The following is a 12,980-nucleotide window of genomic DNA, read 5'->3' on the forward strand; positions in this document are numbered from 1 at the left end:
GTGCAAGGACTTTATCTTTTTCAGCGACATTTATGGGTTTCTATACTTGGAAATACGGATGCTTTAAATTTGTGTAGCCAAAAAAGAAAACACTATGAGAGGTCATGAAGGCAAGAATATTAGCTACTGCCACCGTGCCACTACAAAGATGGAGAGTACTGCTTATTTTCATAACAAATCGGGTTTAGGAAGATTAGGTTTAAAAAGTAGGGAGTAGGAAGTGAGCTAGAATTTAGATAGACTTGTCATATATTAGTGAGTGTTATCATAATACAATTAATTTTCGCTGGCTGGTTATTTGAAAAAGCAGATTACTTTTTTTAGAAAATTGAACAATTTTTATAAAATTTATCATCGGTGTTTTTCCAAATTATTTTAACAAGTTTAGCAGTTTTGTTGGTACAATTTTCTACTAGCCATCATTTCGTGTTCTCCGATCGGTTTCCTCAGACTAGTTTATGCAAATAAGATATAAATATAATGATTGTGGTTGAGATAGCGTGCTTTACTGTTTGTGTCTTTTACTATTGAAACTTTGATGTGTCCACTAGCAGTGTCTGCCGACTCCAAGTCACGCCATTCATCAAATATTCACTTAGCAGCACAGTTTAATAATGGGCCTTCTGGGTTACCTACCCACTCGCTTCTTCGCCTATTCTCTTACTCCTCACTCACTGTGAATTCTCTCTTTTTCCATGAGTCCAGTTTTTCGTCCCTCCTACCTGCCTGTCAATTACACTTCCTGATGACGTAATGGCTGATCGAACAAATGTCAATATCTAACTAAAACGTGTATCGACAACAATCTTCTTTTGGGTACCTCACTCACTGAGGATTTAAGAAAAGGAAAAAACAATCTGGGACTATCTCTCCAGACTGAGTTTTTCCGTTTATGTTTTCATTTTGATTTCATTTATTATTTCTTTCACCTTCTCCTAAAAAGATTAATATTTGTAAAATTTTCAATGTTAAGTTTTCCACGGCAATAAAATTTTGAGGTCCATTAGGAGAAACAAAAAAATTTGTGTGTGGGTATGCGAATAAGAACAAAAATCGCTGGACGTTCAGAATTAATCTTTCATTTCAGTACCTCTATCTAATAGTGGGCCGAAAGTGTAGATTTACTGAAGGATTCATGTAGTTTTCGTGACTTTCCGAAAACTATCTCAAAATGAATTCAAACATATTATACTCAGTACTATATAAGAGAACTTTAATTGGAATAATTTTCCTAGAAAATTCATTTTATAAAGTTCTGGAGTGTTCGTAAGGGTAGGCATTTTCTGAAGTGCCTTTCTACCGAACTGTTGCTGTGTTAACTTATATAATGTGACAGAATTAAATATATCGCTAAAATTCATGATTTTAGGGTAACCATTTAATTTCAAAGTGAATCTCTAACGTGACTTCGAGTTAGAGGTCGTAAAGCGCCTGTGAGATAAAGAGCTTCTGTTTTAAAATCTTTTAGCAAAAACTGATTTTACAGAGGAGTTTTCGAGTTTCACTCAATAAACTTTTTTAATTTAAGGAACCTTTTTAAGCGCCCTGCCAATCAGCCGTTGGAAGCGCGGATCTGCAAAGCTATTATCTGGTACCGGTTTCGATCCCTGGAATCGGCGTTGGATTTTATTGAATGCAATAACTAATTGTATCAGAAATTTTCGTATAATCTCTGCTTATCTAAAATCCAAATCGTTAATTGAACGTAAATCCTGCAATAAAAAAAAAAGGCATTACTTTACTTATTTTAATAAATTAATATGTCTTACATAACATACTATATTGAAGACATTTATAATATATAAAATTTCCAAGTTTATGAAAGCCTAGAAGAATTACATTAAGAGAATTCATGTCAGTATTCAAGCCAATTTTTTTTAAATGTGCTTTTATTTTACTTTGCTCATTGTGATGTCAAGTTCTTCGCTTGACCTCTAATTTTCAGCATTAAATTTTTACTTCAAATAAACGTTTTGTAGAATGCCGAAAACGAAAATGTCTTTAGCGCAAGATCTTCTTTAAGCGTGTTTTAAAACTTCCTTTTTAACTCTTCTGCATGTTCATTCTGTTTATGAAGAATACAGGACCAATGGATTAATGCTATAAAATATCTGTAACCATTATCAGTCAATTGTGTTAATAAATTAAAACTGGGTGAAACAGTTTCGTAGCAGCGTTTATGAGTCCAAGAATGATTTATCGTTAGGATTAGTGAAACTCTTACTGATCAACAACCTGGATTTCAGTTTAACACTCTCATTCAATTGACTTTAGTATTCCAATCTGGCAAAATATTTCATTTTATTATGAACTAATCCTGTAGTATTACTTTGAAGTGTAAAATACGTTAGATGTTATCTCCGTGCTACGGAAAGCATTGCAGGCTATATGTTATTTACTTGCCAACTCCTTTGTTTTCTGCCAATCTTGTAAACTAAAGAGATTTTCAGGGAGCTTTTGGATCATTTGGGCATCTTTATTAAAGTAGTTGCCTTCTTAGTAAGGAAATCAGTTGACTAGTTTCTGTATTCTGCAGTTCTTGTCCAACAAAACATCACCTTAGTAATAATGCCTATAAGTTAGAGGTTTTACACCTTTCTTACGATTGGAATTAGAGTTAAGAGGAAGTGCTCAGAAGGGTGTAATCAGTAAAACGATATATTATAAAAAAGTAACCGTCAGAATAGTTATGGAAGTTCTCCTCCTAGCGATCCGGGAGCCGGGAAATTGGAAAAAAATAACCCTGGCGCCAGACCCCTCTCCCCACTCTGGGAACCCCTAGGAAGGCAGAAGACCCAGAAGCTTGAAATACTCACTAAAGTTTTAACACCCCTTCTCAACAAGAGAGAGTGTATCCACCACCTAAACTTACAAAGGCCTATTGAGGAAATCCTAGGCTCTCCCAAGCCTCAAACCTCAAACTGCCCAATTTGGATTGCTCGATCGTTTGCCCCCAGACGCTTAGTTTCCCCCCTAACGAAATGTAGTTTTTTTTTTACTTATTTATAACGCATCAACATCAGAGGGCATTGGCATACAGAGCCTTTTCAGGGCATTGCCAGAATCTAGACAATGAGAAGAAAGTAGAATCTAAGGACGGGCAGCAGCTGCATTCGAAAGCTGCATCTCCCCATAAAAACCCAGTGCTCTAACCACTGAGCTAACTAATCCCTTCCCTAATAAAGGCTTCTTTTTTTTTTTTTTAAATTAGGGCGCTTCAACATCTACTGATTATTATGATTATTATTTATTAACTATAAGGGCTATTCTTCGTTACTGTTATTGCTCAATAATTAGTAACGAATATTTCAAAAGCTAATGGAATTAAAAAAAAAAAAAAAAAAAAAAAAAATGTTAATAAAAATCACAAACTGGGAACTTAATTTTAATGAAATGGTGAAGTTTCTGGAAAATTAACTGAAAAATTATGAGTAACACCTTTAATAACACTTAGAAGATGTATATTTTGTAAAGTACTTAATAAAGATATATAAATTTATATCATTCTTAATGTAATGTAAAAATATTTAAGAAAATTTGTACTCACAGCGGTAACAAAATTAAGAAGAAAGTTTTTATAGGTACATCAATATAAAATTGGCAGATCTTTTGCTGCAAAAGCGATTCTTATTTACTAAAGCAGTGAGCGGGTTTCTTACTGCTATCGACTGAAGATCAGTCGCAAAATAATATCAAATTTGGAAGATTTATAACATTAACAATAATAAAACTAAACTTTTATCATTGCAATTAAAAACTAAATTAAAAAAAGACTCTATTATTTGTTTTTTTAAAATAAAATAATTTAATAAATGCATTGGAATTATTAATTAATGTCAAGTACAGAAATTTGGGAACGTGGCCGCTTTAAAATATTATAATAAGAGGGACATTTTAAAATTAATGGTCAGATTGCTTAATTGACAGTAAGACGTTATAAAAATATATAAAGTGATTCAATAAGAAATTTTGATTTATTAAAATTAATGAAATCCTAATCAAAATGACTACTGTTCAATAAAATTACAATTTAAAAAAATGATCCAAATTCAAATCTATTATATACATTTTGAAATCAACTAATGAGCATATTTTAATTCTCAGAAGGCACAGCCTGTCATCAAAGAATGCTATAATTAAAAAGAAATACATAAATAATCATTTAAATTGTGCAAACAATAACAAGATAATTATGTATACATAGTTACATAATATAACAAAACTTAAAAACAAGTTGTAGATAACTTCCAAACTTGCATAAAGCTTAAACATTACAAAGGAAACTTTTTTTTTTTTTTAACATACTAGAAAAAAAATTTTAAATTTTAAAAAAGCAAAGGAGCAAGTACGATAGTCAGTGGATTTTATAACTTTCAACTTAAGGGCAAAAGTGGTCCCATTAAACTATGATTAATATACTCGATAGCATTTTCTATGAAAGGGTTAATAAGTACTCATTTTTTTTTTATAAACTGTGCCAAAATCAATCAGCCAAATTACGTATCGTGAACGGGGAAGGGAGGACATTCCAACATTTTTGTTTAAGAAATAAAAAGTAGAGCTCGAAGTGGGATTCGAACTAGCGATCTCCTAGACACAAATCCACCCTCATATCTGCCCACCCCAGGGCTTAAGAATAAAGAAATGGTAACACAATTACAAAATATTAACTAATTTGTTCTCAACAGTAGCTAAATTCTTTGCAAAATTTAAATATATATATTTTTTGTTTTTAATATCAAACAAAAAGAATCTCTTTTTTACTATTTTAATAATTTGTCTATACTTGGTGATACTATATTTGATGATAAAAAATAAAATATTTGAACTGCTTTAGAGGGCTTGAAAAAAAAAAAATATTTTTCGATAAATGATTTGTTTTTACCGTATCTTTTTTAATAAGACTGAACCCTAAATTTTGAACATATTCAGTGAATAAATTAATAAGTGAATTAACGTTGTCTCTTCTTTCAGTACGCTAAAATTAGAAATGCTTTACTTTAACAAAATATTGCAATTACCTGACAATAATATTTTAAGTAGTTAATTCGTAAATTATCCAGTCAAAAAAAAAGGAATGTTCCTTATTCTGAGATATTTATAAATACATTTTTTTATTTTGTTTTTTGTTTTTTTAATAATCAGAATAAGGATAAATAAACCTAAATTTTTTAGGACTTTCTGAAGACTGAACAGAAAAATATAGACGGAATAGTGGATACTCATTGAGGCAGTGATGTACTTTAGTGAAGGCTATCATTTTTTCAAAAAAGAATGCATGAATACAGTTTGATTTTGGTGATGTAGGCAGAAGTAACACATATTCTACATCTCACATTCCTCTGCTCGTCCTAACTAAGATTTAAAAAAATATATGATATATAAACTATAGGTATTATACAGTTATTTTAATGTTTTTTGAGAACATAACATAAGAACATCGCGGTCGCCCCTCTACAAAATGAATTCACATAAACATCTGAGAGTTATTAAACGAAAAATTTACCTAAAAAGAGAAAAAAATTAATGTATATCGCTGTAATAATATTTCGAACTCACGAAACATCACAAAATTAGCAATGCATAAGAAATGGACTAGTTATCAAACTGTCGTTTTAAAAAACCGAATGACAACATCACCAAGAGCTTTACATTAAAAATTTGAAGAACTCATTCTTTACAAGTCAACAAGAGCAGATGGTTATTGGCAAGGAAAAGTCTCAAGATAACATACAGTGGTCAAAAAAGTATTCATACACTAAGTTTTTTCACTTTATCTACTGAACTTTTGTTTCTAGGATGACTATTTCTTCAGCTCTATTTGTTATTGCCTGAAGCCTCTTTGGCATAGATTCCTGATGGTCTGTGGCGTAACAAGGGTCCCTGAATTTAATGCGAGACTTCCTGAAAGTTGGCGTGTTTATCGGAAGCGCATACTTCTTTCAACAGGATAACGATCCCAAACATACAGCCAAAAATACTAAGGAATGGCTGCTTTATAATGCCCGGAAACAACTTCTCACCCCTCCACAGTCTCCGTATATAAACCCTATTGAAAATTTATGGTCTTATTTAGAGAGGAAAATTCGAAAATTGAAATGTTCTTCCAGAGAAGAGCTCATAACCAATTTAAATAAATCATGGGCAGAAATCACATCTCAAGAGACACTAAACCAGGTGGAATCTATGCCAAGGAGGCTTCAGGCAATAACTAATGCAAAGGGATTGCTTACAAAATATAAGGTCTTTAGTTTTGCGTTAATTATAACATTCAGACTGAGTGCATAAATACTTATTTTGCATACAATAAATTATTTTCTGCTTTTTAATCAATCTTTTATGTTTATAAAAAATAAGAGCATTAGTTCATTGTTACTATCTTCGATTTCAGTGCTGAAGAAATAGTCATCCTAGAAACAAAAGTTCAGTAGATAAAGTAAAAAAACTTACGTGTATGAATACTTTTTTTGACCACTGTATGTTAGCTTATACATTCTGTTCCTACTGAGAGCAATAACATATTTTAAGAAAATAAAATAAAATAAATCCTGCTTTAAAAAATAAACAGACAAAGAAATAAAAAAGTAGAATCCGACCAGCATCGTCGATAGATGAAGGATTAAATTTTGAGTTCTTTCAATAGAAGTAAAGTTTGGTTATTTCAAGCATGCATAATAGACAGTCAATAATTTTCATTTTTCGGATTTTCAACAGGCGAAAAATCGATATAGAGTAACACACCACAAGAAATATAATAAATACTATGTAAGTTTTACATCTCAAGATTATTAAAGCTCGAAGAATAGTTTCATAAAAATTTTCATTAAATTTTTAAATTATTTAAAAATTAATAGATTTAGTTTTTCAAACATTTATCAGGTAAAATCAAATTTCTATAATTCCAGGAATGACGTATGTTATAATTTTAGTGAAATAATAATAATGTATTACATATTTCATATGTGCAATCACATTTCTTTGTTTAAAATGCACTAAGAATTTCTGAATGGAAATATTATAACTCCTTTTATGTGATTAACAAATCTCGCCATCAGTTGAATTTGAATGAATGGTTTATTTATGGCAAATAAATTATAGCATAATCTTACACTATTTTTATACGAAATTAATACCAGTGTGGATATAATTAATATACAAATTTTGCCAGTACAACTTTCGTAAATTAATTTTCGTATCTTATTATGAATCATAATCATTAGGCTTAAGTTTATTTCTACAAACCATATTCAGTCAAATCAGTCTTTCAAAATAGCCAGCAAAAAGTAATTCACCTTGATATAATGAAAAATGTCATTAATTCAAATTTATCAAATTTGTTAAGTATCAATAATTAATATTTATTATAACAATCCTAACGGAGCGATTGATTAAAGTGTGAAGTTACTAAAACAACGGTGGGCCGAGAACTAAGTAAAAATGGCAAATTATTTTGCCAGATATACATTACATTTAACATTTACAGAAAGATTTTTCACCCTAATAAAGTTCTTAAGAAATCTGGTTTATCGAAGTGAAAATGCAGTGGATAGAAATTTGATAAATCCTGAAATTATGTAATATCAAAAATTTTATGATAAAAAAGTCAATCGATATAGTTGAGTTCTTTGCATTTTTTTTGTCTCTTACAAAAATCCAAACATAATACATACATACAAAATCCAACGACAATAATTCAGTAGGATGATTGTTAATATTTGAATGTGGATTAATTTCATGAATATACAGTTTCAGGATCTGGTGGTAAAGTTGTTTCATTTGTTTTTGGTGGTTTTGGCACCACATTTCTAGATTTCATGTAGGATACGAATTGCGCAGGTATTTCTGCCAATACTTCTCTTGCTAAAAGATGACGTGCTGACAAGGAAGAATTGGATGTGTACTTGGAAAATGGAACGAACTGTACTATATCTCTTTCTGCTCGCATTCCTGAAAAATGGCAAAAGTAATCAAAAACATTATTTCAACCTCAAAGCAAAATTAACATTGGATAACGTAGAAGACAAGTTTTGTAAAAAAAAAAAAAAATCATATTTATTTTTTGTTAAAAATATTATTTAAGTGCACTGCTACTCACTACATTTTTACAATTTTCTCAAATTTTAATATAACTTATGAAAAAAACTCAGTGTATGAATAACAAGATCACAATAATAATTAATTTTAAAAATAGTTCCCTTTACACTTGTACATATTCATTGTACTTCACAAAATCACTTTAAGACTCTATAACAAAAAATGTTAATTATTCTTTAAACACACCGATATTAATAAATTTGCAAACCAATTTCCAATCAGGTAATTGCCTATTTTTTCAGGCGGGCTTTACGTCCAACTACCAATTTTCTAATCAGGTAATATAATACTAATTCTACGATTTTCTTCAACGTACTTTTCTATGAAAGACAGTATTGTCCGTAATAAGAGAACGCTGTCGGAGGCCCTGAGTGTGCATAAGACTTATTTTAATGAAAAAAAGACTACATTATATTGTTTACCTCCACTGGTGAGAGCGACAGTATCTCCGTCCAATTGCTCCATGGCTGTGAAATCTGCATTACCAATACCGACTATGATTATAGAAAGAGGTAATGAAGATGCCTTGACAATGGCCTTAAAAATAAATCAATAAATAATAAAAAAAAAATTGCAAGATAACAAGAATAAACAAAAAATTAATGAATAAGTAATTAATGAACTTAAGAAACACTTATCCCATGCAGCAATTATTTAAAAGCTTAAACGTCAAATTATGTAAAACAACCCTTATACAACTGTCCTACCGGACAGTTTTTTAAAAAAAATAGTAATATGTCTGAGGAGGCACTTTAAAAGCGATAGCCGTTCCGCCCAAAATGCCCAATTATCAATTTACTTGCAAAAATGGGATTGTGTGTGTGTGCCAACAGACTGAAGAAAAGGGCTATTTTCTGGAAACAAAGGAAAGAAAACTGAACAAACTCGGCCAACTAGTTGACAGATTTTGAACTAAAGTTTAAGTCCGATGCTATAGGATGCCTAAGCGAATGTCAAATTTGAGCTTCTAAATTTTTGACGTGTTTTGAAACAGGACGTCTTCTTGAAAAATTAAATTATTATTTTGTTACGATTCAATTCTTAATTAAACTAATTTTAATGAAAGTGATTTTTTCTTGAAAGTTTTATGAAATAACTCTTGTCTACAAAATGTTAGACAATGGTTTCTGCTTTATATGTTTTAACATTTATGACAGATAAGTGAGTTTCAAACAATTTCTGCTTTGAGAAATGAAACGCACTTTTAAAGATTTTAGGGATTATTAATTTATTGGGGAATTTCCTACCATTCTTGGCTACAATAACAGAACCAATCAGAATTCTAATAAAAGATGCTGTATTGGGACTCAGACCTATTCTGTATAAAAAATAGAATAACTCCGTCTGTGAAGATCAGAAGAATGAAGTAGCTTGAGTCATCGGACTTGATTCAACATGCTCAAACATTTCTTAAGTACCGCACCAACTTTCAAATATTATGATGTTCGTAAGGTATGATGCTAGAGATTTCGGGCTTTTCTTTTGTGTATTCATTTTGCTTTCCACTTATTTCGAAAATTTGTTTTTAGAGAGAAATCAGTTTTCTCTTATTCAATAAGTGTACCATAGTTACTAATATTAAATTGTGGAATTATTACATTGTTTTAATTTTATCTTCCTATTTTTTTTCTTTTTGCGATCTTTCGGAAGATCTGATCAGCAATTAATTTTAGAATTCAAATATACAATGTATATAAAGAAATGGTGGGTGGTAGATTACAAATACTGTTTGGTTTTCGATACTGTTATTAAAATAGTTGATAACGAAACTTACGACTAACAACGATTATTGTGCTCTTTTAATTTTTAATCAAAAAGTCAACTTAAGAACTAATACCTGGCAGGTTTGAGGCATATCAGTAATAACTCCGTCTGTGAGGATCAGAAGAATGAAGTAGCTTGAACCATCGGTATAAGCTGAAGCAAATTTTGCTGTATGATTTATAACAGGGGCAAAATTCGTTGGACCATACAGTTGTATTTGCCTAAACATTAAATGAGATACAAGTAGCAAACGTTTTTTAAGAAAACATATGAGTTAATTTTGAAAAATTTACCTGATACAGGCTCTATAAGCTTCTAGAACTCCTTGCACTCCGTGACAGTATGGATTGGTCGGGTGCATATTAACAAAGAACTCGTGTGAAACTCTTCCATCTGGGGGAAGTCTAGCGCCAAAACCAAGAACAGGGAATTGCTTATCGCTGTCATAATCTTCAATAATTGAAACAACTGATAGTATGGCCTGTTCGTAAGAATTCAAATTTCCAGGACAAATGTAATGAAGACTTTCGGGTAACAAAGGGTTTCCATTAGAACCTTCACAAAACAAAGTTAATTAAAACATATGAAACATTCAATGCAATAAAATTAATTGCTGCAGCTATAACCATTTTTTTTTTCAAGTACCCATGAAAGGGAATCTTGAATGAATATGTATAAACAAACGGAACTTTTTGTACGAAATTGTTATTATAATATACAAAAATATTTATTAAATAAATATATGCATAAAATAAACAATGAAGTATAATGCTCAATACCTTCCTTCATAACAAGTAGGAAAGAGAAAGGTTAAGTGAGCAGGATAGAAATGCAGGGAAAAAAGGAGAGGAAAAACCTGCAGCAAGTGTAGAGAGTTAGAGGAGTATCTGTTTTATTCTTTTGTGTCTGTATGTTATAGAAGGATCGTAGGAGGCTATGTCGCGACAGAGTGGATTAGGATGGCAGTCTAAGATGGAAAGGAGTTTGAGCAGACGATTTTGGATATAGGAGTGTTCGGGAATAATGGACACAGTCTCGTGGAGTGAGTCAGTACGAAATTGCACTAAAAAGTATAAAGTATACAAAATCTTCAAGAAACATTTTATGAACTTAGTTAACTAGTGGGAAAAAGAACAAGTCGAACAATTTTATTGCCACATGGGATTTGTTTTTTTATTTTGAATCAAGGAAAAGGAAAGTTTATTTATTCTATTTTTTTCTGGGCTTTATTCCAATGCCAAAATAAGTAGATGTTTTCAATCAAGTAAAAACTTCTGATATAGGATATTAGTAATAACAAGTTACGTCGAACTAACATGAATAGCAAACTAGTTCTGTAAGCCACTGATTTGGAAACGTACAAAACAAATAACTCCTACTTAGGTATTGCACAAAAATCAGTGACAAACAATTGACAATTATTTTCATCCTTCAAAACTGAAAAATATTTATCCAAAATATATTTGTTGTCTCACCAGTAAAATCTATAGCTATTGTGCAGAATATTTGTGTGCCACCCCTAACGTAATCCAAAAATGTGTAGACTGGTCTAAGTAAACATTTATCCACCGTTATAGTACCTGAGCCCTTGTATAGCTCCCTTTTTTTTAACTGAAATATTTGTTAAAAAAAATATTAGTCTGACAAATTGCAATAAATATTTTCGCAAATTTCATAACAATTATTTCTAAACCCTATAACTTAAATAAGAAGTACTTTCTTATCATTGAGGAATTGTTAAAAAGCACTCAACTGCAATAAAATAAAAGAAAAAAACAGAAAAAAAAATAAAATTTGCAAATTCTTAGGAGAAATTGTTTCTTGAGAAAATACCTGTTTATCGGGATGGATGAGCACATAAGAATTTGGAGTATTTTGATCAAGCATATCTCTTAAATTTGTATAAAATTCTCCTATCAGACTATGATTTCCACTTCTATTCCAGTCATAGCACACCATCCTTAGAGATCTATCATAATCACCATTGCAAAGTGTCCTTACCAGCAAACAGCACTCTTTCCAAACAGGATTCAGAGTAATCTTGATTACCTTCGTAAAAAATTCAAATAGTATATATTTCAATTTTTATTTATAAAAGATGTCTTTAAAATAAGGAATTATAATTAAAATAAATAAAAGGAAAAAGTCTTCCATGTAATTAATTCTAAGAAAATACCTGAGTTGATACCTCTGTTCTATAGATCAGTATATCAGCTCCAGTTTCACTGGTTTTATATATTTCCAAAAAAGGGTCCGATTTCCCAAACCAATCTTTCTTGTCCAAATGATGACCAGAAAATTTAAGTAACACCTCATCTTTGGATGTAGACAATTCTTCGGCACAAGCTATAAGAGTGCCTAGTCTCTCATCACCGTGTCCACGCGTTTTAGGTAGCAATTTCAATTCCAGCTTTAGTTACAAAAATCACAAATTAATATGAGAAGAGCGGCGCATATTACAATTCATCAAAGCGTTAATATTAAAAAGCTTATACCCTGTTAGGTACCTTTCCTCCGGTAATGATCTGGCCAAGAGTGCAGGAAGCATATCCTAGGAAATCATGATCAGCTAAAAGTGTACTGCTAGAATCGGAATCGTAAACTTCAAACTTCAAGTGTTGCTGCTCCTCAAATCGGTATTGCATATGAATTTTCTTGACAAAATCTGGGTCATGAGAATTAGTTATAACTTCTGTCCTATGTAATTCAACCCATCTATTTTCTCCAAACGGGCGGGTGAAAGTGACGCACATAGGATCGGACTTTGAAAGAACATCTTTGCAGCTAAGATTTCTGCGGAATAATTAGAGTAGTGAGGAAAAGAAAAATTGTTTTTGAGTAAAATTAAGATTTTGTTTAAGTAAATAAAGCAAAAACAGATTTGTAAATAAAATAACCTGCAAGCTAATGATATTTCGACCTCAGATGTCGGCTGGCCTGCTGATCCTGGTGTAAAAGCCATGTTCATTACAAGATTAAGAAAGATTACTCATTAAGGGAGGAAACTTTGTTAAAAAATACAATTTAGTAACGTCAAGTACTGAGAACTTGACGTCACTACGTCACTTTTAATAACAAAACAAACTGCAACCGTGCAACCTTCCTCTATGGTTCTATCTGAT

General features: G+C 31.1%; 1 protein-coding gene across 4 annotated transcripts; it reads right to left on the reverse strand.

Annotated features, from left to right (window-relative positions):
• Positions 1 to 7,611: 7,611 nt before the first annotated feature.
• Positions 7,612 to 12,972, reverse strand: LOC141449079 (copine-8-like). 4 transcript variants are annotated; one of them, XM_074118140.1, is made up of 9 exons: positions 12,756 to 12,972; positions 12,354 to 12,651; positions 12,047 to 12,268; positions 11,692 to 11,907; positions 11,334 to 11,469; positions 10,152 to 10,413; positions 9,932 to 10,079; positions 8,517 to 8,631; positions 7,612 to 7,947 (listed from the first exon to the last, which is right to left on the reverse strand). In XM_074118140.1, exons 1-9 carry the CDS (start codon positions 12,824 to 12,826, stop codon positions 7,733 to 7,735), a joined length of 1,683 nt encoding a protein of 560 aa, XP_073974241.1. In that variant the 5' UTR covers positions 12,827 to 12,972; the 3' UTR covers positions 7,612 to 7,732. The 4 variants fall into 4 exon arrangements, with proteins under 4 accessions (XP_073974241.1, XP_073974238.1, XP_073974239.1 ...); XM_074118137.1 differs by having other exon boundaries at positions 12,035 to 12,268; XM_074118138.1 differs by having other exon boundaries at positions 12,035 to 12,268; positions 12,366 to 12,651; positions 12,756 to 12,969.
• Positions 12,973 to 12,980: the final 8 nt, after the last annotated feature.

This window comes from Rhodnius prolixus, unplaced genomic scaffold (genome assembly GCF_049639745.1).
Source record: "Rhodnius prolixus isolate KJV_2025 unplaced genomic scaffold, Rpr scaffold_2, whole genome shotgun sequence".
Lineage (NCBI taxonomy): Eukaryota > Metazoa > Arthropoda > Insecta > Hemiptera > Reduviidae > Rhodnius > Rhodnius prolixus.

Bases quoted from the DNA above. Each gene is read 5' to 3' on its own strand.
- LOC141449079 (XM_074118137.1), bottom strand. From the start codon at position 12,826: ATGAACATGGCTTTTACACCAGGATCAGCAGGCCAGCCGACATCTGAG. The intron at 8,632-9,931 runs GTATTAGTTCTT...TTTATTTTTAAG, and splicing joins ATATGCCTCAAACCTGCCAG to GCCATTGTCAAGGCATCTTC. The intron at 7,948-8,516 runs GTAAACAATATA...GCCATTTTTCAG, and splicing joins TGTCGCTCTCACCAGTGGAG to GAATGCGAGCAGAAAGAGAT.